The sequence below is a fragment of the Rhinoraja longicauda genome, chromosome 17 (assembly GCF_053455715.1).
Source record: "Rhinoraja longicauda isolate Sanriku21f chromosome 17, sRhiLon1.1, whole genome shotgun sequence".
NCBI classification, from domain to species: domain Eukaryota; kingdom Metazoa; phylum Chordata; class Chondrichthyes; order Rajiformes; family Arhynchobatidae; genus Rhinoraja; species Rhinoraja longicauda.
The window spans coordinates 21,594,249-21,619,188 of NC_135969.1; the positions used below are offsets into that span (position 1 = coordinate 21,594,249).

General features: G+C 39.7%; 1 protein-coding gene across 5 annotated transcripts in view; it reads right to left on the reverse strand.

The window, feature by feature from the left end:
- Positions 1-24,940, reverse strand: part of nckipsd (NCK interacting protein with SH3 domain) — a 100,805-nt gene that overhangs the window by 73,140 nt on the left and 2,725 nt on the right. The window contains exons 2-7 of one of the 5 annotated variants that reach the window (XM_078414318.1): positions 24,136-24,165; positions 16,211-16,280; positions 15,892-16,124; positions 15,504-15,779; positions 15,218-15,425; positions 4,408-4,596 (exon numbers count right to left, since the gene is read on the reverse strand). The exons of 1 other annotated variant lie outside the window; for it this stretch is intronic. In XM_078414318.1, coding sequence (XP_078270444.1) covers positions 4,408-4,596; positions 15,218-15,425; positions 15,504-15,779; positions 15,892-16,124; positions 16,211-16,264 — 960 coding nt within the window. In that variant the 5' untranslated portion in view covers positions 16,265-16,280; positions 24,136-24,165. Of the gene's footprint in view, positions 1-4,407; positions 4,597-15,217; positions 15,426-15,503; positions 15,780-15,891; positions 16,125-16,210; positions 16,281-17,088; positions 17,282-24,135; positions 24,166-24,940 lie in introns of those variants that run through there. 3 more of the 5 variants (XM_078414316.1, XM_078414315.1, XM_078414314.1) reach the window with 3 other exon arrangements.

The following is a 24,940-nucleotide window of genomic DNA, read 5'->3' on the forward strand; positions in this document are numbered from 1 at the left end:
ATATTAATGATTTGGACGAGGGAATTGAATGCAACATCTCTAAGTTTGCGGATGACACGAAGCTGGGTGGCAGTGTTAGCTGCGAGGAGGATGCTAGGAGGCTGCAGAGTGACTTGGATAGATTAGGCGAGTGGGCAAATGCATGGCAGATGCAATATAATGTGGATAAATGTGAGGTTATCCACTTTGGCGGCAAGAACAGGAAAGCAGAGTATTACCTGAATGGTGACCGATTGGGAGAAGGGGAGATGCAACGTGACCTGGGTGTCATGGTGCACCAGTCATTGAAAGCAAGCATGCAGGTACAGCAGGCAGTGAAGAAAGCGAATGGTATGTTGGCATTCATAGCAAGAGGATTTGAGTTTAGGAGCAGGGAGGTTCTGCTGCAGTTGTACAGGGCCTTGGTGAGACCGCACCTGGAGTATTGTGTGCAGTTTTGGTCTCCTAACCTGAGGAAAGACGTTCTTGCCTTAGAGGGAGTACAGAGAAGGTTCACCAGATTGATCCCTGGGATGGCGGGACTTACATATGAGGAAAGACTAGATAGACTGGGCTTGTACTCGCTGGAATTTAGAAGACTGAGGGGGGATCTTATAGAAACATATAAAATTCTTAAGGGGTTGGAGAGGCTAGATGCGGGAAGATTGTTCCCGATGTTGTGGGAGTCCAGAACCAGGGGTCACAGCTTAAGGATAAGGGGGAAGTCTTTTAGGACCGAGATGAGAAAAAATTTCTTCACACAGAGAGTGGTGAGTCTGTGGAATTCTCTGCCACAGAAGGTAGTTGAGGCCAGTTCATTGGCTATATTTAAGAGGGAGTTAGATGTGGCCCTTTTTGCTAGAGGGATCAGGGGGTATGGAGAGAAGGCAGGTACAGGCTACTGAGCTGAATGATCAGCCATGATCATATTGGATGGCGGTGCAGGCTCGAAGGGCCGAATGGCCTACTCCTGCACCTATTTTCTATGTTTCTATGTTTCTATGATTGCTGGAGAAAGTTCTGAGGATAGAATTACACTTGGAGTAGAATTGATCAAGGATAGTCAGCATACTTTTGTTAAAGGAAGAGCCTGCCTAACATTTCTTTCAATTTTTTTAAAGTAGTCATGGTGATGAGGGTTGTCCGATCTACATGGACTGCAGTAAAGCCTTTAACGTTGTCCAACATGGGAGACAAATGCAAAAGATTCAAGTGGTGAGTCCGATGGTCGAGGGGTATTTTTATGATTGGAAGCTGAGAGTACAACTGAGATCAATACTGAGGCTTTTGCTCTATACATTAATGGTCTAGACGAAATGCAGGAGGTATAATTAGTACCATTGCAGATGACATGGAAATTGGAGCTGTTGTTGATAATGAGGTAATCTTCATCTACAGAATGAATTGGACCAAAAACGCCCACCAAATCCACCCATAACTTCACCCTCAACATCGACGGTTTCTCAGTATCCACCTCCCCTCACATCCGGAATCTTGGCATCATCTTTGATCAAACCCTCTCCTTGGACAAACACACTAAACACTTCACCAAGACAGCCTTCTTCCACCTCAAAAACATCGCCCGTCTCCGTCCATCCCTCTCCTCCACAGCTGCAGAAACCTTCATCCACGCCTTCATCACCTCCCGTCTGGACTACTGTAACAGCTTCCTCTATGGTTCACCCTCAAAAATCATCAATAAACTCCAATAAACTCCAGAACTCCGCTGCCCGTCTACTCACCCTCTCCCCGACCCGTGACCATATCACCCCCGTCCTTTACGCTCCACTGGCTCCCCATCCCCCAGTGAATCCAGTACAAGATCCTCCTCATGACCTACAAAGCCCTCCATAACCTGGCCCCATCCTACCTGACTGACCTCCTCCACAGACACACTCCCACCCGCACCCTCCGCTCTGCTGCTAACCTCCTGTCCCCCCGTCCCCCCATCCGGACCAAACTCAGATCCTGGGGGGACAGGGCTTTCTCCATTGCTGCTCCCACCCTCTGGAACTCACTACCTCAAACCATCAGAGACTCCTCCTCACTCACCACATTCAAAACATCACTGAAGTCTCACCTGTTCAACACTGCCTTCAACCACTGACCGTCGCTTCACCTTATTCTTCCTTTTCTGTTCGTTTATTTATTTATTTTTATGTCTTATTTACCCTGTAAAGCGTCTTTGAGTGTCTAGAAAAGCGCTATACAAATGTAATGTATTATTATTATTATTATTATTAGATGAGTTAGTAAGATGGCAATGAAAGTTAGGATTTCTGAAAAAAATGTGAGGGTGCATTTTACGAGAAGTAGGATATACACAATAATTGCGAGCAAGTACTGAGGAATAGTACACAGTGGAGTTCATGATCTCGGAAGGCAGCAACATCAAGATAGGATTAGGAAGGTATGCAGGATATTTGCCTTTATTAGCTATAGCACAGAATATAAAAACAGAGTATAAAAGCTCAATTGCATAAAACATTAATTAGGAATCTGCACAACACGCTATCGGATGGATGCGATTGCACATTTACCAGAATGTTGCAGTTTAAGCCATGGAAAGGATTCCAGAAAAGCTGGGGGGGGATTTATGATGTATAAGTCTGAGGAGAAGGATACGATAGCGATATACAAAATGTCGGGCATAGATGAAGTAGATAAGGAGAAACGAGCCCATTTGCAGAAATGTCTTCAACCAAAAGGGACGCAGGTTTAAGGTAAAGACTGGATGTTTAGAGTTAAAGACTCTAGGTGGGAAGATATTCTGTCCACCCAGAGGCTGTTTCCACCTGGAGGCTGGAGTAGACCTGGACGCAGGCCTGGCCCACCATTCAATATTATCATAGCTTCCTTGCCTCAGGTCTCCATTCCTCTTCTGTGCCAGTTCATAGCCCTCAATTCCCTGATCTCTTAAAGATTTATTTGAGTCCTGTTTAAATATCCCCAGCGAGTCTCCACAACCCTCTGGAGTGGAGAATTCCTGAGATTCACCACCCCCTGCAAGTCAGGGAAGCGGGACAAAGGAAGGATATAGGTGGAGACAGGAAGTTAGAGGGAGAACTGGGAAGGGGGGGGGGGGGGGGGGAAGAGAGGGACAGAGGAATTTTTACTTCTGGGCAATTCAGACGCTCATCCAGATACTTCTTAAATGCTGCCAGTGACACTGCTTTCACCACAGTCTCTGGCAGCTCATTTCAGTTACTCACCACCGAGTGAAAATGGCCCCACTCAGATCCCCTCCGAATCTCTTGCCCTAAATTTATGCTCTCTAATTTTATCTACCTACAATGTGAAGATAGGTTTCCTGCAGTCTTCCGTCTTCCCAATCCCTATGGAATAACACTAATCACAGCCATCCAATCACAAAACAACCCTCTACTATCACCTGCCCCTTAGTGCTAAGCGGATTTTGAATCCAATTTGCCCTGCATCCCATGGTCGCTATCTCCAAAATACTTTCTCACTGATACTCCCTCCACTTGACTGGTTATATTCTCCAAGATTCCGTAATGCTCCTCACCTCATTGGATTAGCTACATAATGTGTCAGTGCACTCATGCACACATTTTTAAAAAATGCCACCTCCTCTGAACCATCTCATATTTGAATCATTCCATCCTTGAAACATCCTTGTGAATCTACTTTAAACTGTTACCAGTGACCAAAACTTACCTTTGATAAAGGTCCCATGTCCTAGCTGCTGAAGGGTAGCACCCTATATGGATTCTTTACCATCCTATCTACTTGTGCAGCCTGCCACCTTCAGGGATCTTTAGACTTTACATCAAGATGCTTTTGTTCCTCAATGTAGTAAAACTCCATTATTCCAGCCTGCTGGGCCTGCAGATTTTCAGGATTTATAGATGCTTTTAAAAAAATACTCCAAGTTATGTCTAGTCTTGAATACCCAGGCAAAATTTGGCATATTTCAAGCTATTCAAAGAACAAACATCAGTCTGAACCATGCTGCCTGACACACTGAGTTCTTGAAATGGCAAGACACCATTTGCCATTTGTCTTGCTCAAAATTTCAGCAACTGCCATTTCTTGCGTCTCCAAAGAACAAACATGCATGTCAAATACAGCACCCTCTTAACACATGTAAACTCTAGATTTAATGAAAGAGTGACTTCAGAATGTTCCGAATTATTTTTCAGCCATCTCCATTTACTTGCAATTTTCAGTGGAAAGACCTTGTCTGTATTCATTCTGGTCTGCAGGATTTTGGATTATACAAAATGTATCTCAAAATACAAAAGTTCAGCGTTCACATTCCAAAGTTTGCATGCACTTTGTTATGTCAGTATAATAAATTACCTTAACTCGAAAATTACCAAATAACAATTTCTTCCTCCTAACATAATTGGAATTCCATCAGGGGCAAATGGATGATTTTAAGAGCCAAAATCACTATTAATTTACCTTGAGCTTGACATGGAGACCTCCTTTCGATCCCATCATAATAGCTGAACCATTTGTAGTTATCATGGCCATTGACTGGAGGCAGATTTGGTGCTCAACATAGAACTTCTTTATAGATTTGTACAAGGATACAGCATCCGATTTACCATCCAGATAAAGCAGCTTTATAAATTTCACTTGCAGCTCAGTCTATATGAAAAACAAAACTAATATTTATCTATAATTATACACACACTTTTATTTTACAAAAAAACGATTTAAATTTTACTTTGATCATATTTACAGAGATGATAACTGTCATTTATGAAACAGGCTGACATTAACAATCAACCAGGCACCACTGTAATTTCTATTGATAGGAAGAGAAAAGAGTCAGGATTATACACAGAAACAGGTGCTTCGGCACAATTCATCCATATCGACCAAAATAATCCATCTGTGTCCGTACGTACCTTTTGCCCGCATTTAACAAATGAACTTTTCTTATCAATGTACCTCTTTTAATGCCTTAAATGTCATTATTGTACCTGCCTGAACCACTTCATCTAGCAGCTCATTCTATATATCCAGCACGATCTGTGTAAAAAAAGTTGCCTCTCGTGTTCCTATTATATCTGTCCTTGCTCACCTTAAACTTATGCCCTCTAGTTCTTGATTTCCCTGACCTGGGAGGGTATTGATTATTACCAATTTATCAAATACCACATTTACCAATGATATAGTATTTAATTTTTTTAATTAGTATTGGATCGCGTAGTTCAGTTTGTTTGTATGTTAGACCTTAATGGCAAGAACAAAGATATTGTCAACATTATGTTCATTGCAGTTCAATTGATACTTAATTGTTTAGTGGATAAACCTTGCAGCCCAACATTAACTGTGGATATTATAAAGAACTCAGCATAGCACCCCAAAGGTATTGACATCAATACCCATGTGACAAAAACATATTGTGTTCTCAATGCTAAGAAATTTGAAAAGGAGCAACTTTTAGAAAATCAGGTTTGATAAATAATATGTTCCACACTCTAAATTAAGTGCCTGTACATATGTCTTTTAGATGTTGTTATGGTACCTGCCTCAACTAATTCCTCTGGTAGCTCCTTCCAAATACCCACCATCTTCAGTGTGAAAAAAAGTTGCCCCTCAGGTTCCTATTAAATTTCTCCCCTCTCACCTTAAACTACATCCTCTGGTTCTTGATTCCACTACTCGGAGTAACAATTTCAGTGCATTTACCCCATCTATTCTCCTCATGATCTTATATACCTCCATAAGATCACCCCTTGTCCTCCTGCTTTCCAAGGAATATAATCCTAGCCTGTCCAACCTCTCCCTATAGCTCAGGCCCACGAATCCTGGCAACAACCTCATAAATCTTCTCTGCACTTTGGCTTACACAATCCTTCATATTGCAGGGTGGTCAAAACTGAATATAATACTCCAAATGTGGCCTCACAACATGTTGTACAACTGTAATATAACACCACAACTTTATATCCTGACTGGTGAAGGCCAATGCACTGAAAGCCACCTTGACGGAGCCTCCGTCTATCCACCTGCTGGGCTCAAGTATCTAATGGCTGAAGTCCTCGCACTGACTGGCAAAGCAGCCCAGGAGAAGAAGATGACCCACATCATCCCTAGACACCTATAGCAGGCTGTTGGCAATGACAAGGAGCTCAACAAACTGCTGGGAAGCAATATGATTAAATCATTGTTTCACAAGGACACAGTCCTATTTAATTTTACCAAATTGGCAATTTTAGGTATATCATGGCATGTTAATGTAGAAAGCCATTGTTTACAAGAAAGATAAAAAGGCGCAAAAGACAATGGTCCTTGCTCCCATGTAAAATTCCATTCAGAAATTAACCAATTAATCTAACAACTCAAAAGAGACATTAAAAGCTGAAATATCACATTAATTCAGTTCAATTCCAAGACAAAACTAAAATATATTCCACAAATCCCAAATGGCAGTGTTAAGCTCACTAGCTTATTGACTGACAGACCTCAGTTGTTTAGAATTGGTTATATCATTTCCTCCACCCTGACCTTCAACACTGGTGCTCCTCCTCAAGATTGTGCACTCCACTTCCTGTACACCCACAACTGTGTTGGCAAGTACAGTGCCAACTCAAATCTAAGTTTGCCGATGATACCACTATCCGGACAGATTAATAACAATGAAGGGACAAAGTACAGGAAATAAATTGTAAACCATGTGTCATGGCGTCAGGACAATGACCTAGCTTTTAACGTCAGCAAGACTAAAGAGTTCATTGTTGACCCTCAGAAGTAGGAGTGATAGGGGTTGTGGTGAACACAACCATGTCCTCAGCAATGAAGCTGGTATAGAGATGGTTGACATAATTATTCCCTTAAAAGGTATTCATTTATTTATTTTTCCGGTCAATACAATACAATTGACCGTACAATTGTGAAAGTTAAATATAATTAAAAAACAACATAAGTCAGAAGCAGATAAACAAAACATAGAGAGAAACACAAATATAATCAAGAAATATCATTTCTGTCATGTCAGTCATTTCTCAGTGCTGATCACATATTTTGTATCTTTCAAATATAATGTTTTTGAACATTTTCTTGAATTTACACATATTACTACACTCTTTTAATTCATCGTTGCAACTATTCCATAAATTGACCCCTTTAACAGTCACACATCTATTTTCCACATTTGTCCTTGCTCTCTTTTTCAAACATATAATTTCCCCCGAGTGGATACCTGCTCTCCCTCACTGAAAACAAACCTTGGATACAGTCAGGAAGTGTTCTTTCTCTTACTCTAAACATTATTTGTAGACTTTTAAAGTCTACTAGGTCCATAAATTTTAGGGCATATGATTTCATAAATAATGGGTTGGTTGGGTCATTATAACAATAGACAATAGGTGCAGGAGGAGGCCATTCGGCCCTTCGAGCCAGCACCGCCATTCAATGTGATCATGGCTGATCATTCTCAATCAGTACCCCGTTCCTGCCTTCTCCCCATACCCCCTGACTCCGCTATCCTTAAGAGCTCTATCCAGCTCTCTCTTGAATGCATTCAGAGAATTGGCCTCCACTGCCTTCTGAGGCAGAGAATTCCACAGATTCACAACTCTCTGACTGAAAAAGTAATTGACAATTCTTATGGCTCTTTTTTGCAGTATAACTAGTGCTAGTTTTGTAGGTGTTTCCCCATACTTCCGCACAATATGCAATGTATGGAACAATAAGTGAGCAATATAAAGTAAATAGTGAATTTTAATTCAAGATGTCCTTCGTTTTGTGCAGTATTGCAATGGATTTAGAGTTTTGATTTGATATGGTTTATGTGAGGTTTCCAACAGAGTTTATGATCTATTATCACTCCCAAGAATTTATTTTCATACACTCTTTCAATTTCTACATCATTAATCATAAGTATTACCTCAGAATTTATCTTACGATTTCCAAACACGATAAATTTTGTTTTACTTAGATTTAATGACAATTCATTAGTATCAAACCACTTCTTTACGGTTTCCAATTCCCCTTTAACTGTGTCCAAAAGTTGCTTCAAGTTTTTCCCCAAACAAAATAAATTTGTGTCATCCGCAAATATAACTAAATGTAACAATTTTGACATCTTCCAAATATCATTTATATAGAGCTTTTTCATGTTCTTACACATTCTTATTAACAGCAGCCTAACCTGGTCCCTTTACACTGATGTGATGCACCGCACTCATACTCTTAACCACATTTCAACATCGGCGCACTCGAACTCAACCACGTTTGGTTATTCCATTATGGCATTTAAGATTTTTCGGTAGTATTTCTGATTGCACTAGAATCTTTGCACCATTCTGTTGCATTACATTCATCGTTATATTTATTTTAAATCTTGTTTATTCTATGAGCTTCACGTGAACAAAGGATTTTATTGCACATTGTACACATGACAATATACTAATTTGATTCTAAAAGACAAATTGCAGCTGTCTTGGAAGACAACTATCCCCATCCTATCAGCAATCTTGCCAGTTGTCCATTTATTATCAAAGACATTTAAAACATTTGAATTTGATGAAATTTAAAAATTATATTTAATAGAGGTGATGAAAGACGTCGATGAGCGTAGGGCGGTGGAACTTCATGAATGTAGCCTTCATGAATTTTAGTAAGGTACTTGATGAAGTCCCCCAATGGTAGTCTGATACAGAATATTAAGATGCACAGGGATTAACAGTGACGGTTATTTGGATTGAGAACTGGTTTACTGACAAAAGAGGGTATACAGAGGGTTGGTGGAAGGATATTATTCAGTTTGGAGGTCTGTGCCCAATGGAGTTCTGCAGGGATCTGTGTTAGGAACTCTGTTGTTTGTGATATATAAATATGAATTGGACATAAACATAGTTGGTTGGTTAGTAAATCTGCACCAAGATTGCTGGGGTCACAGCCTGTGAGGAAGGCTGTCAAAGTATACAACAAGATATAGATCAGCTATAGAAATAGGTGGAGAAATGGCAGATGGAGCTTAATCTGAGTGTGTGTGAAGGAGGTCTCATGCAAGTGCAAAATATACCAGTAATGGCATGACCCGCATCAGAATTGATGTACAAAGGGATCATGGGATTACAGGTAATCGGACTAATGTCTGTTAGTATTGGCTGTCTAAGCATTGGGATCATATTTTGTTTACTGCACAGCTCAATGCCAATATTAAGGTATACTAGACCAAGTGAACCCGTTGGGCCCAAACCTCTCCTGCATTCTGGTGCAGCACCCTCTCCTTCCCCCCTCCCCTCTCCCCTCCCCCCTTCGCCCCTTCCCCTCCCCCCACTTCCCCTCCCCCTACTCCATCCCCCTCAACCCCCCTTATCCTCCCTCCTCCCCTCCCTAGGAGATAGATTTAAACATTAAAATGTGAATAACTTTAAAAATATAACATCAATTTCAATGAAACTACCATTTTTACCATTAAAGTGACGACGGTGAGTAAGGTGGGCCTAAAATTGTCGCGTTATCGTGTATCGTTTTGGCTGAAGTTCAGTCACAAACAAGATAACAAACGAGAGTTTTAGTATATAGATTGCTATAACATTGCAGACAGTGACAATTCGGTTGCCATCTTCACCACAACATTAGTTCTGGTTGCCGCATTAAGGCGAATGTGGAGGCTTTGGAGAAGGTGCAGAAGAGGTTATCCAGGATTAGAGGACACAAACTGTTGGATAAATTTGGAGCAGTTGGATAAATTTGGATCATTTTCTCTGGAACCGAAGTATGACCTGATGAAAGTATGAGAAGCATGGATAGGGTAAACAGTCAGAACCTTGTCCCCAGGATGGAAATGTCAAAGGCTAATGGGAATAATTTAAAGGTCAGAGAGGTAGTTTGAAGGAGAGACTTTCAGATAGACATGGATATGCAAGGAATGGAAGGATATGGATCCTTCTGCAGGCAGAGGAGATTACTTTAACTTGGCATCATGTTTGGCACATACATTGTAGGCCAAACAGCCTGTTTAGTTTAGTTTAGAAAAATGGTGTGAAAACAGGTCTTTCGCCGACTGAGTCCATAATGACCATCAATCACCTGTTCACAGTAGTTCTATGTTATCCCACTTTCTTATCCAAGCCCGACACATAAGGGGCAATTTTACCCCAAAAATTAACCTACAACCCCGCATATCTTCAGAATGTGGGAGCAAACTGGAGGACCCAGAGGAAACCCATATGGTCACGGAATGAACGTGCAAACTCCACACAGACAGCACCCGGGGTCAGGGTTGAACCGCGGTCTCTGGTGCTGTAAGGCAGCAGCTCCACTAGCTGTGACACTACTGCCCTACTGTTCCAGTGCTGTTCTGTTCAGTGTTCTATGTAACATTCCAAGGCACAACACATGTCAACATTTTCGCAGCCAGACTTCAAACCCTTTGCCACTGAAAGCTCACAGGACCAAAACCTCCCACTGTATTTTCACAGATTATGCATTGAAGTAGTGAAGTCATGATCAAGCTGGTGAAAACAATATTACTTCTTGTACAACAGGAAGCCCATGAAATGAGTCCCACCCCTGTACCAAAGATCCCATTATATAATAGTTATTTCCACAACAGCACCTTAAACAAGGGTATAATCATATGAAAACAATAAAACATTTGGGAATACACAAGGTGAAGACACTGAACATCTGATAACGACATCACCTCAAGGTTGGTAGGAGCATTATTAAAAGTGCAGAAGTATTATGTGCAGCCAATACCTTAAGTATCTATTAGAGCACTGATTGCCTTATCAAACAAGAATAAAAAAGGCCTGCAGTAAAAAGCACCTGCAGAGGACTGCCACTGTGCTATTTGGATCAGTATGGAGATGATTGTCCTATAGCAGGGATGCCTTATTTGTCTCTAGCAATGAAAATAGCTGTCTACTGTCAGCATAATAAATATTTTCAGAATATTTTAATAAGCATCAGCCTATTGATACAATACAAGCAAGATACTGGTACGTGAACGAGATAAGTTATGAGTAAATAGTAAGCAATAAGTATACAAGACAAACACATGGCTTCAGATTACAGCCGTTTTGTTGGCCTTGAAGTGGAAGATATAATGAAAGCCAACACTCACCCAAGAGATATGCACCACATTGGTGTTTGTCTCTGAGAAGATTTGAAAGAACCACCTGAAAGAAGGTCAAACCCATGCAAAAATACCATAACAGTTCCCGTCAAGTCAATGAGCTCAAAATAGAAGGTTGTAAATGTGATGATATAGAGCAGAACCTAGATTCTACACAGATAAGTTGCCACCATCGGATGTTTCTTCTGTCTCTATGCTACACTCCCAGCAACATACAAAATCATAACACCATGATGTCCTTGTTGCTTATTCAGAACTCTAGTAGCTAAATCAGTCCAGCAGAAAAATGTCTTCTCAAATTTCTGCTGCGGATTGAGTCTACCAACGTTCTTTCTTCCTTGATAACAATTATTTCTACCAAAAGACCTAGGAGAGGATGGAGCACTAATGGAACCACCCAAAAGTTTCTTGTGATTTATAAATTGCTTTCATGAACTTGTGTTGCAAATCTCTACTTGTCCTTAAATAGGTCCCCAAAAATAATGGTCTGAAGCTAAAATGATTGTGATGAGACAGTTTGATGACGACTCTAACTGCTACAAGCTAGTATCATGGTTTCTTACAAAAAAAGCTAAGAAGTAACTAAATCACTCTTTTCAATTCCCCCTGGAACACAAGCTTCTGTGATTAGCATATTAGCAGTAACCATTCTGAGGCCACATTACAGACAAGGACTGATGTGGTATTTATGGGTGAAATACCAAGCTGGCCATGAAATCTATCCAGATAAAACAGAATTCTGATAGTCTTCGACCCAAAAACATCAACTCTGTTCTTCTCTCCACAAAAGGTCCCCCAATTCCCAACCCATTGAGTATTTCCAGCAACGTTTTATTTCAGATTTTAGTTTTTGATTTTCATGTGCAAGCCATCTTACAAGGTAACCTCCACCTCTAGTTCTCAATTGTTTTCTGCCAATGTGTTTTGAAAAATTATTAAATGCCTTCCAACACTAAGTAATATCACTAGATATTTTCCCACCTCCCTCCTCATGCAAATACCCTTGATTTTGATACTATACAATTATGACATAAATTCATTGGATGCAGTTTCGAGAATATTTACAAAATACACGGAGGGCAGTTTGTCTGATGAGAAAATGTTGGCCTCATTTCGGTCAGTCTAATTATCTGTCTAATTTAGTTTAGAGATACAGCGCGGAAACAGGCCATTCGGCCCAGAGTCCACCCCGACCAGCAAGAACCATACACTAGTTCTATCCTACACACTAGGGACAATTTACAGAAGCTGATCAAGCTACAAGCCTGCATGACTTTGCAACGTGGGAGCAAAACCGTAAAACCTGGAGAAAACCCACTTGAACACAGGGAGAACGTACAAACTCCATACAGACAGCATCCATAGTCAGGATCAAACCTGGATCTCAACCCCATTCTCCTGCCTTCTCCACATAACCCATGACAGCCTTACTAATCAAGAATCTGTCAATCTCCGCCTTAAAAATACCCAAATGACTTGGCCTCCAGAGCTGTCTATGGCAATGAGTGCCACAAATTCACCATCATCCCTTTCCTAAAAGTTACGTTGTTTTATTCTGAGGCTATGCCCTCTGGTCCTAGACTGTCCCACTAGTGGAAACATCCTCTCCACAACCACTCTACCCAGAACTTTCACTGTTCGGCAAGATTCAATGAAGTACCACCTCATCTTCCTAAATTACAGCGAGTACAGGCCTAGTGCCATCAAACATTCATTAATCAACTCATCCCAGGATCATTCTCATAAACCTCTCTTGACCCTCCCCAATGCTAGCACATCCAGCCTCAGATATGGAGCCGAACATTGCTCACAATACTCCAGATGTTGTCTAACCAATGCCTTATAAAGCCTCAGCATTACAACCATGCTTTTCTAGTCTAATCCTCTCGAAATAAATGCTAACATTACAAATACCTGACCTCTCATATCAGTTAGACAAAAGAGTTGGGAGAGGGGAGGGGGTGAAAACAACGCTGTTCTCATCAACTGAACTACTGTAAAAATCAATGGTGCTTTTATTGTTGCATGTGCAAACGCAGTGAAATTCTTTTCTTGCATACAGTTCAACAAAGTATTACCATACCTATATACATCCCTGATTAGCAAAGTGTACAGAAATAATTTACTGAGCCCGCATCCCCGCCATGTTTTGATGCCATTTTCAACGTCTAGTCCACCATTTTCAAAGTCTAAAGTCTAGTATTTAAGAGTAGTTTCCAATCCAAGCAAGCCCCCAGGCTGCTGTGGGCCTCCAGCCATCACCTTCCTTGGACGCAACGTGCCTCTCCTCACCCTTCCACATTTGTGCCTCAGGGGCACCTCCCCCAGCCGACTATGAGGGCACAGTAGGACAGACCCCAGTTCCTTTTCCTACCGGTCTTGTTCCTCACCCATCGCGTCCGTCGTTGTCACCGACTCCATCCTCCCGGTCAATGGTGGAAAGTTTCAAATTCCTAAACATCCGTATAAACAGCAACACAAACTGGCCCCTTCACACTTTTGCAGTGATCAAGAAAGCACATCAGCATATTTCCTTTCTTAGTTGGCTGAAAAGATACAGCATGTCCACGAGGAATCGCTATAATTTCTACAGAAGCACTAAGTATTCTGAAAAAATGAATGCATCTCTGCTTTCAATTCGCAATTCCTCTGCTCTTGAGAGAGCAGACCATTCAGTCCATCTTCACCATTAGGAAGCCTGGAAATATCGTTAATGAAGCCTATCACCCTTTTCACTCTTCTGCCTTTCGGAAGAAGACCGTGGAACTTGAGAGCCTGGTCATCCAGATTAAAGAATACACAGCTTCTTCCTCACTCCTATCAGACTCCTGCACCATTCACCGCTTTCACACTCCTTCCTGGAAGTGGTGCCACATACTCTTATGAGTGCCGAGTTATTCAGTTATTATACTTTACATTTTTTTTAGGCTAATTCAGATCATACTACAGCTTTGCGCTCATCAGCGTATTCATTATCACTATATGTATACTGTTTACAGTGCAAGCTTCATGTGAACAAAGAATTTTATTGCACATGGCATATGACAGTAAACATCTGAATAGGCTAGACTTGTGTCCACTGGATCTTAAAATAACAAGAGGGCTTGACAGAAACCTAAAGGATTCCAAAGGGTCATGACAGGTTGGATGTGGAGAGGTTCTAGAAGGTGGCTTTAAGGTCAATGAGGTGAATTTGTGCAGCACCCCCACCCAGTCCTCAGCACAGGGACTTTGCAATTCTTCCACAAAGAACAGTAGCAGTGTTTGGATATTTTTAAGGCAGATGTAGATGATTACTTGATACGGAGCTGAGATTACTTTGAGTAGGTGGGAATGCATAGCTAAGGCTACAAATTGGGTCAGTTATGATCTTATTGCAGCATGTTTGAACGGCCAAGTGGCCTACTCTGCACCTAATTTGTATGATCAAATTACAATGTTGAATCATTCACACATATAAACTTTTACACTGAGTAAAAATCAGGCCTGAGCGAAAGAGAGCCAAAGTGGTGGGGTTATGGGATTGGGTTCATGCTTGTAGAGAGAGTTGTTAAGACCAGATGCAATTGGATTGGAGGGTATTTAGTAACAAATAGGGTAGACATTGGAAAGACCTGTGTCTGCTCCTGATATTGGAAATTTTTTATAGCACTTGAGTATCAGTGAAAGAGAGGAAACCAAATACTATTGAGAAGAGATCATTTTGAATTTCATGTACATGTTCCAAACCCCACATTAAACCTAGCAATAAGAGTTGAAGGAAAAGGTTAGAAATTACCACCAATCTGGGTCACAGAGGCAAGTTTAAATCTCTCTCCTTAGCAAGTCAAACAGCTGGCTGAATATATAAATCAATTGAATTCATGAGACATTAAACACATCCAGCAACTATTAATCTTTTTCTAAAAAAGTGTCTTAGAATTTAGATAACAGTCCTTTACTCAAGATCCAAAGATCTACCCAGATATCGTGAATGAAATTTATTAAAATCCAGCTGAGAAAATAACCCATGATTGAATCACATAACCATGCAGTCAGGGCGAATCTCTCACTTGGAAAGCAAGTTTATAGTTGGAAGGAACTGTACAACAATTTTTGAGCTTTCAACTGGATAGATACGGTTGCATCAATAATAACTCCTTCAAATGTTGTTAAATTAAGACTTACCTTTGCAAGAAATTTTGTGTACATCATCAGATGCTTTTCAGTGGCAATGTCTGAACTTTCATCTACAATCAGAGAATGAACCCTTGCTTGTTTTAATGCCAATAAATTTTCTGCCTCAACAGGTTCATTAAGAGCTGCAACAAACTGCCAGCTGTAATTTTTACTTCTGTGGTGTCTGCCCAAAGAAACACCATGGCTTTCTATCAACCTAAAATTAAAAATTTATGTCAGACAAAGCCAGTAACAATACAGAGATAAAAAATAGGTTTATATTAACAGTCTTTACCTGTGTAGACTTTTAGCTTTGGAAATGGGTAACTGTTCCTTGATTAACCACAGAACATTTCTGAGCAGATGAACAACATCGTCTTTTGTCTCACTGTTCAGAGCATCAGTAAACAACGCCTTCTCCCAGTTGGCTGCATTTATGGGGACCGATAGAGCCTGGAGGTGTTCCCTACTGGCCAGGTGGCGAAGCAAGTAATCTTTTTTCCACCCGCCTTGTGGCGGAGACCTACCACTTGTCCACTCTGTATCAGCAATGCTATTATCAACACAAACTCTAAAACAGAACACATCAAGAGTATTTTGTGTATAATCTTAACAATGAATGTTCAATAATACTTGCTTATTAAATATTTATGCTTACTTGCCATTTAAATACTTATGCTTACTTGCAATAGCACTTGTTCTGCTGCTCATCATATAGAAAACAAAAGAGTCGTGGGTCCATTTGAATCCACGATTTGAGCCCACAGTTACTTCCTTTACACCTTTTCATAGTTCCATAATCAAAAGAACTTTCCTTCAGTTCATCATCAAAACAACTGGCATAATTGTCACCACTTTTCTCTTTGTCGTCATCTTCATCAATTTCATGACCATTAGCACAATCCCCCTCAGCATTCTGCAAAGGAAAGATGGGGAAATTGCATTTCAAAAGATCATTTTTTAAACTAATTTAAAAGCTTTTAAAAAAATCAAAATTATTACCTCATGTGATCTTGTAGTGTTACGGTGAAACAATTCTAAAATAGAGCGATGCATTGTATGTCCATCCAAACTGGAAAAATGTGAAACATGGAAGTTAAAAATAAAATACGAAATGCTTAAATAAAAGAATGATACTTTTTAAATGTGTTTTTATCCTTTCTCTCGTGGCGAATTTAAAAAAATTTGATCCATTTCATCTGCTGCCTTGTCCACTAATACCTCAACATATGTATGGGATTCCCAAATAAAAAGCACTTTCAGCTTCCCATTCTTACAACTCAAAACCAATCCTAAATGAGTTAAATTAGAAGCACACCTTAGACACTCATTCTAGGAAAGCTACAAAATTAGAACCATTCAAAAACATCAACTTTGCCTGAATTTTACAATCTGAGACACTGATATCCACCAAATGGATTCTCGGCTCCCGTAAATGTTTCAAATAGGAGAGTTAGGAAGCTGAAAACTAAAACACACACAATGCTGTCTATTAGAACAAAATTAAAACAAAAACAAAAATGTTTGCTACCTTTACCCAATCAACAACTAATTTTCCATTATTTAACCACACACCTCCAAGCACAAAAAATATCTTCACAATCAGAATATTCAATTTCTTCATAATGCTTCACAACCTCACACAATACCATGTCCATTACCATTAATTAATGACTGCCTTTCTCTATAACCCTGTAATTGCTGTGAAATTTCTCATGCTGTAACCCAAATGGCAAGATCTGCATTGGTTGCTGAAAACTAAAATGCTGACACAGAGTACAAAGTTTTGTGCCTTCTTCAACCCCTGCACAATTCTGTTTACATTTTATTGAAAGGAATAAAAACACATTTAAAAACACTATATATTATTATCCTCTTACCTTTCAAAACTTAACTTGCACCCTTTAAGCGTCACAACTGTACATCACAACCAGCTGGTCCTTCCAGCCTTGCTGAGTTCCTCCAAAGTTGCTCATCTTGTCAACGAATACATTTGTCGATTCTTATATGCTCCAGCAGTCTTTTCCCCATTGCAGCAGCAAAACTTCCTCAAGTCCCCAACACCACCATGAGAAGATCAAAACTAAACAACAGTTCAAACCCTGATTACAGCTGACCGCAGGCTACGTTATAAAATAAAATTCCCAACTGTTTCAGTACCAGTTAGAAACAGCAAGAAACTGCAAGCACAAGTGACCACAAAACAAAACTTCAAGGAATGTGCTCATTGACCTGTTAGCAGCAACACTGTCCTTGTCTACACTGTTTTAGTTTAATGTCAGAAGGCCAAGATTCAAAACAGCACTCAAGGCATACATGTTTTCCCTTCCATTCTAGCGCCGCAAATGCATTTTCTCCACATATTCTGGGAGTCAAGAAAATCTACAAACAAAAAATTAACTGATGGTCATTCACAGTTATTTTCTAAAGTATATTTATCCAGCTATTAAAAGTATTTACCACCAATGGTGGTCACCAAAGCCATTTGTGCTACAAATTGGAATATTAATTAGAGCTAATTTCAAGAACTGCATAACTGGCAAACATTTTATAAATTTTGCAGGCTTACAAGTTGCATTCTTGTAAAAAACAGGACTCAGTTCTATAATATTTGCTAAATTAAACTTACAAAAGTTTCAGAATATGCTCGTTCCCACATTACATTGGTGTATTTAAAATAAAGGCAGAAATTGAAGGGAACACACAGCAGGTTATGCAACACCTGGATAGAGAAACAGAGTTAACGTTTTGGCCAAGGAGCCTTTATATCTCAGACAAAAGCTTTTTGACCTTAAATGTTAACTGTTTTTCTTGTCTGTCCTGCTGAGTGTTTTCAGCATTTTCTAGTTTAACTTAAAATTTCCAGCATCTGAAGTTCCTTTTGACTTTCACAATTGGTGTATATTTTCCCACTAATTATCTCCTTAGATGTATGATACTATTTCACACACCCAAAATCTTGATTTGAAAATAGAATTAATCCTTACATTGCATGCCAAATCAACAGCAGCAGGTGATCCATTTGCATGCAATCTTTCACATGTATGATGCAAGGTAAATTTACTGGAGAACTTAAAAATACAGGTTGCACATTACTAGATATACATATTAGCTGTAACCTGCAATTAAATGAAAATATTCTACAGACTGATTGGAAAGATTGTCCTAAGCCTCTTCTAAAGTAAGGTTTGAAATCACAACTGTCCTTGTATACTGAGCAGTAGAACTAAGAAGGGTCTCGACCCGAAACGTCACCCATTCCTTCTCGCCCGAGATGCTGCCTGACTTGCTGAGTTACTCCAGCATTTTGTGAATAAATACCTTCGATTTGTACCAGCATCTGCAGTTATTTTCTTATAATAGAACTAATTTGGTTTCTTTCCCAGAAACAGGCAGCATCAAAACCCAACAATCACAGAATTATCTTTAATATTCTCAGGGACACATAGTATCCATGCTGCAGAACAATTCTATTAACGGTTCATATTTCATATATTTACAATATACATTAATGACTTGGATGAAGGGATTAAAAGTACCATTAGCAAATTTGCAAATGATACAAAGCTGGGTTGTAGTGTGTGCTGTGAGGAAGATGCTATGAGGTTGCAGGGTGACTTGGACAGGTTGTGTGAGTGGGCGGATGCATGGCAGATGCAGATTAATGTAGATAAGTGTGAGGTTATCCACTTTGGTGGTAAGAATAAGAAGGCAGATTATTATCTGAATGGTGTCAAGTTAGGAAAAGGGGACGTACAACGAGATCTGGGTGTCCTAGTGCATCAGTCTCTGAAAGGAAGCATGCAGGTACAGCAGGCAGTGAAGAAAGCCAATGGAATGTTGGCCTTCATAACAAGAGGAGTTGAGTATAGGAGCAAAGAGGTCCTTCTACAGTTGTACAGGGCCACACCTGGTGTACTGTGTGCAGTTTTGGTCTCCAAATTTGAGGAAGGATATTCTTGCTATTGAGGGCGTGCAGCGTAGGTTTACTAGGTTAATTCCCAGAATGGCGGGACTGTCGTATGTTGAAAGACTGGAGCGGCTAGGCTTGTATACACTGGAATTTAGAAGGACGAGAGGGGATCTTATCGAAACATAAGATTATTAAGGGGTTGGATACGTTAGAGGCAGGAAACATGTTCCCAATGTTGGGGGAGTCCAGAACCAGGGGCCACAGTTTAAGAATAAGGGGTAGGCCATTTAGAACGTAGATGAGGAAAAACTTTTTCAGTCAGAGTTGTAAATCTGTGGAATTCACTGCCTCAGAAGGCAGTGGAGGCCAATTCTCTGAATGCATTCATGAGAGAGCTAGATAGAGCTCTTAAGGTATAGCGGAGTCAGGGTTTTATGGGGAGAAGGCAGGAACGGGGTACTGATTGAGAATGATCAGCCATGATCACATTGAATGGTGGTGCTGGCTCGAAGGGCCAACTGGCCTACTCCTCCCCTATTGTCTATATATAACTAACCCAAAAACATTGATACTGTTCTGAACAAGGATATGAACATAGAGTGAGCATTAAACACTCTCAAAATCACTCTGAAAGAGTAGGGACAGGTAACATGTCGGGTCGAGACCCGAAACATCGCCTATTCCATTTCTCCAGAGTTGCTGCCTGACCCACTGAGTCATTCATGAAAAGGGCTAAACCTCATATTGAGATTTGCCACTGATGAGAAAAGTGAAGACAAGCTTATTACATCTGCATCAAATTTTTTAAATGTCCCATCACCAATTTCATTTAACTGATTTAATAAGACAAGTAAGGCTTTACTGTGAGTTCTGCATCAATTCTATATTTGGCAAGATGCAGGGAAATTACTATAGATTAAAGCCTAAGGAATGGTCACCAAAGAGAGAATTACTTTGCGTTACGAGAATGGACACCATGTTACATCAACAATCTATGATGCCACGTGTGCACTGCAGGTCAGGCTGCTTACATTTAAGGATTATAATACCAGTGGAACAGCAGGCTTGTTGAATCTCAAAATATGAATGTTCTTTAATAAAACTATAATTCAAATAATTAGATACTGTACACTTTCAAGGTTACCTCTTATTCTACTTTCTATAAAAGTGCTTTATGTTATCATGAAACGTGCAATGCAAGGATGCATAAAGCAAGTTCCTTCTTCAGTAGTACATTAAATGTAAGAATAGTGAAAATATAAATTACAAATCACTATCCTCAACTCATGCAATCGTCACTACTTGAATAGATTGGTCTTCAGCCCACAAAAGGACAACTTCATGTTACTCTTCCATTACATTTTACAAGTCAAGGCAACATTAACTTTGTTATAATTGTATTGTGGCATAAAAGCTGAGATTCCACTGTTATCAGAATGTAAATAATGAAAGTTAAAATCGAAGTGCCCACATCTTACGGTCTTTCAATTGATCACATCAAAAATTGGGCGTTGATTAGCTGACTCTCTTAGCATCTGCAGTTCAGTCCGTTGGTCACAAACCTCTCCCACATACAGTGCCCTCCATAATGTTTGGGGCAAAGACCCATCATTTATTTATTTGCCTCTGTACTCCACAATTTGAGATTTGTAATAGAAAAAAATCCCACATGGTTAAAGTGCACATTGTCAGATTTTAATAAAGGCCATTTTTATACATTTTGGTTTCACCATGTAGAAATTACAGCAGTGTTTATACATAGTCCCCCCATTTCAGGGCACCGTAATGTTTGGGACACAGCAATGTCATGTAAATGTAAGTATTCATGTTTAGTATTTTGTTGCATTTCCTTTGCATGCATTGACTGCTTGAAGTCTGCGATTCATGGACATCACCAGTTGCTGGGTGTCTTCTCTGGTGATGCTCTGCCAGGCCTGTATTGCAGCCATCTTTAGCTTATGCTTGTTTTGGGGGCTCGTTCCCTTCAGTTTTCTCTTCAGCATATAAAAGGCATGCTCAATTGGGTTCAGATCGGGTGATTGACTTGGCCACTCAAGAATTGACCATTTTTTTAGCATTGAAAAACTCCTTTATTCCTTAAGCAGTATTTTTGGGATCATTGTCTTGCAGTAGAACGAACTGCCGGCCAATGTGTTTTGAGGCATTTGTTTGAACTTGAGCAGATAGGATGTGTCTATACACTTCAGCATTATGCTACTACCATGAGCAGTTGTATCATCAATGAAGATAAGTGAGCCAGTACCTTCAGCAGCCCAAGCCATAACACCCCCACCGCCGTGTTTCACAGATGAGGTGGTATGCTTTGGATCTTGGGGAGTTCCTTCTCCCCTCTATACTTTGCTCTTGCCATCACTCTGATACAAGTTAATCTTCGTCTCATCTGTCCGCAGACCTTTTTTCAGAACTGTGGTTGCTCTTTTAAGTACTTCTTGGCAAACTGTAACCTGGCCATCCGATTTTTGCCACCCACTGCAGGAATTTTTAGATACAGTGGTCATTGATAAAGCAACACCTGACCCCTGAAGAGTGTTTCTGATCTGTGGGACAGGTGTTTGGGGATTTTTCTTTATTTTTGAGAAAATTCTTCTGTCATCAGCTGTGGAGGTCTTCCTTGGCCTGCCAGTCCCTTTGCGATTAGTAAGCTCACCAGTGCTCTCTTTCTTCTTAATGATGTTCCAAAAAAATTGATTTTGGTAAGCCGAAGGTTTGGCTGATGTCTCTAACAGTTTTATTCTTGTTTCTCAGTCTCATAATGGCTTATTTGACTTTCATTGGCACAACTTTGGACCTCATGTTGATAAACAGCAATAAAAGTTTCCAAATATGATAGAGAGACAGGAGGAAAGACTACTTGCTGAGAGCTCTCTTTTACATGCATTAAGGAGGCAATTAAACACACCCGAGCAATTAAAGACCTGTGAAGCCATGTGTCCCAATCATTATGGTGCCCTGAAATGGGGGAGGGGGACGTACTATGTATAAACACAGCTGTAATTTTTACATGGTGAACGCAAAATGTATAAGAATGGCCTTTATTAAAATCTGACAATGCTCACTTTAACCACATGTTGGGTTTTTTCCTATTACAAATCTCAAATTGTGGAGTACAGAGGCAAATAAACAAATGATGGGTCTTTGTCCCAAACATTATGGAAGGCACTGTAACTTTATATATATATATATTTAAAAAATAAAACTGCAATATGTATTATTCCATATCTTGCCCTAAATACACTTCAAACGGTAGTGTAGTTTGCCACTGTCTTCAGAGAGCACCACTAAGGCTAGACAAAGGACCTCACCCGAAATGCCAATTGCCCATTTCCCTCCACAGATACTGCCTGAACCTCCGAGCTCCTCCAACAGCTTGTGTTTTGCTCCAGATTTCAGCATCTGCAATCTCATGTCTCTGCCATCAATAAGTGCTATTCAGTCATGCCAAACACGTAAACCCAAAAATAGGAAGCACTTGATATTCATCAGAATAGCTTCCTTTCCTTCAGCAGGACATACAAAGTGCAATTTAGCAACTTTACTGCTGCCACGGCAGAAAAATCAAATTAAATCAACCAAAACAAGAAATGAAACCTAGCATATGTTTACTTCGTTACTTACAGGGCATTCATACAAATAACTGATTTTAAAAAATCCAAGAACAGCAAAGAAACCTGTATAGCATCAAAGACATAAAACAAGGCATTGGACTTTCATTAAGTACCCTCCAGCAATTTGGAAACAGCAACAAAAAAAAAATTCCTGCAGCATCAAAAATCCCAAGCCAGCATAGCTATCAAACTATTGAAGTGAACGTTAGCGTTAAAATATCCCAACTTCAGAACTTTCATGCAATGCATTCCAAGTTTAGTACTCAATACCAGCGACCAGAAGCTCATTGTATAATTTGTCCACAATCTGCAAAGGACAAGTTTAGACTGCAGAAAATGTAAACGTTATCTCAGAGGCACATTTTGTGCATCTATATCTTCAGCAGCAGAACATTATCTAAATAACGCAAAACACATTAAGCAATTACAATAGTGAGGGGCCATCTGGAAGCACAATTTAATTTGGCTCCAAACATACATCCAAAACAAGAACACACCAGTATCATAGCAATTTACTATGATGATTTCTCATGGTCTTGTGCAAACTCAAGTTTGTGCTTGAAAGCAAAGTGAAAGTAATTGTTTACTGAGCAGTTAACCTGAAAATGCCACTGGGAATTTTTTTTTACAAATCAACTGGTGTAAAAGTCGTACAAGGAAGATAACAGGTAATATTCTCCTCGTTTCCATTACTATTCACCTGTTTAACATGGATTATTTAAACCACTGCAATCCTCAAAGTATTTCCTCCACACAAACAAAAACTATTTTCTATTGTCATAGTACTGCTTGGCAATGTCAAATACAAATAAACCCTTAACGTACTGCCCACTGAATTCAGCATTTTGCTCTTGCCCTTAAACCTGGACTGAATGACAATCAAAGAATGAATAGTAAACTGACAATAATGGGTTATCTCCATAGTTCTTGTATCAATGTCATTCACAATTCAGGTCTCTGATGCTCACCAATAATATCTGGAGATTGCCAGATCTCCTGAATTTCACATGACGTCCAAGAATCACAGTCTAGTACCAGCTGTTGTAGAGGCTGCGAAAACTATACAGCACTTCAATGAAGTATTTACTAATATCAATTTAAATCAACTTTAAATCTGCTTGAAGTTGGAAATGGAAAAATAGTCAACAAAAACAAAAGATGAAGGTATGTAGATGGAAAACAGCACAGTTTGAAAAAAAAAGTTAAAATACGATTTAACAGATGTTCACAGAACAAAAGAAGAATACTGATAAATTAAATCAATTCAAAACATGCAATAATAGCCAATACTTTGGAAAAGTACATTTAACATGCATACATTTAACATTAAAGCGGGGGTTAATATCCACAACTGCCGAATAACCTCAGGCAGTAACGCATTACATTACCTTTCATCTTTTAAGACGACCAGCCAGTTACTACACAACAATAAAGATCACTATGTTAATCAGTTATTCCATTCATTGAAGCATCAAAGAGGTAAGGTAGATGGGAGGGGGGAGGGGGGGTGAGGGGGAGGATCAGGGGCAGGGGAGTTTAGGGTTTGCTCTTCAGTAAGAATAGGAAATCAGCAAAGAACAGATTCACAAGATGGAGAAATTCTCCCCCTTAAATTACGAAGTATCATGAACTGGCTGACTGTTTTCTTTTTGTTTAGAGCAAAAAGGGGAATTTGCATTAAAAGACACATTTTTCACCCCCACTTTAAAGTTTTTACCATTACATATTATGAAATTTTGGTCAAAATTTAACATCACCAACATCTGGACTTTTAATTCTAAGAGAGTGAACAATGTTGGCACTACGCGCAGGCATCAAAACATTTGATAAAAGAAACAGAGGTAACTTATACATGTGAATATCTTTGCACTAGCATCAGCTTGGCCCATGCACTATGGACTTGGGGAAAAAGTGTGAGAAATGTGAAGTGGTGTTCACTCCCATAGAATAATGCAGCATACCTCACCAGTGACCTGAGTTTCAAGCAAACGCATACATTCGTGCAAAGGACTACCATAACTCACTTGGGTCCACAGCATTTGTGAGTTATGGGCAACTCACTGTCACCAGTGAGATATCCTCAATGAAATGGAAGAATTCCTAACCATGAAAAACAAATTGATCCCAATTGATGTGAACTATAAATTCTGAAAATTTCAAGGGGGCTTTCAAGAGGCTTCCAAGTTGCTTTAT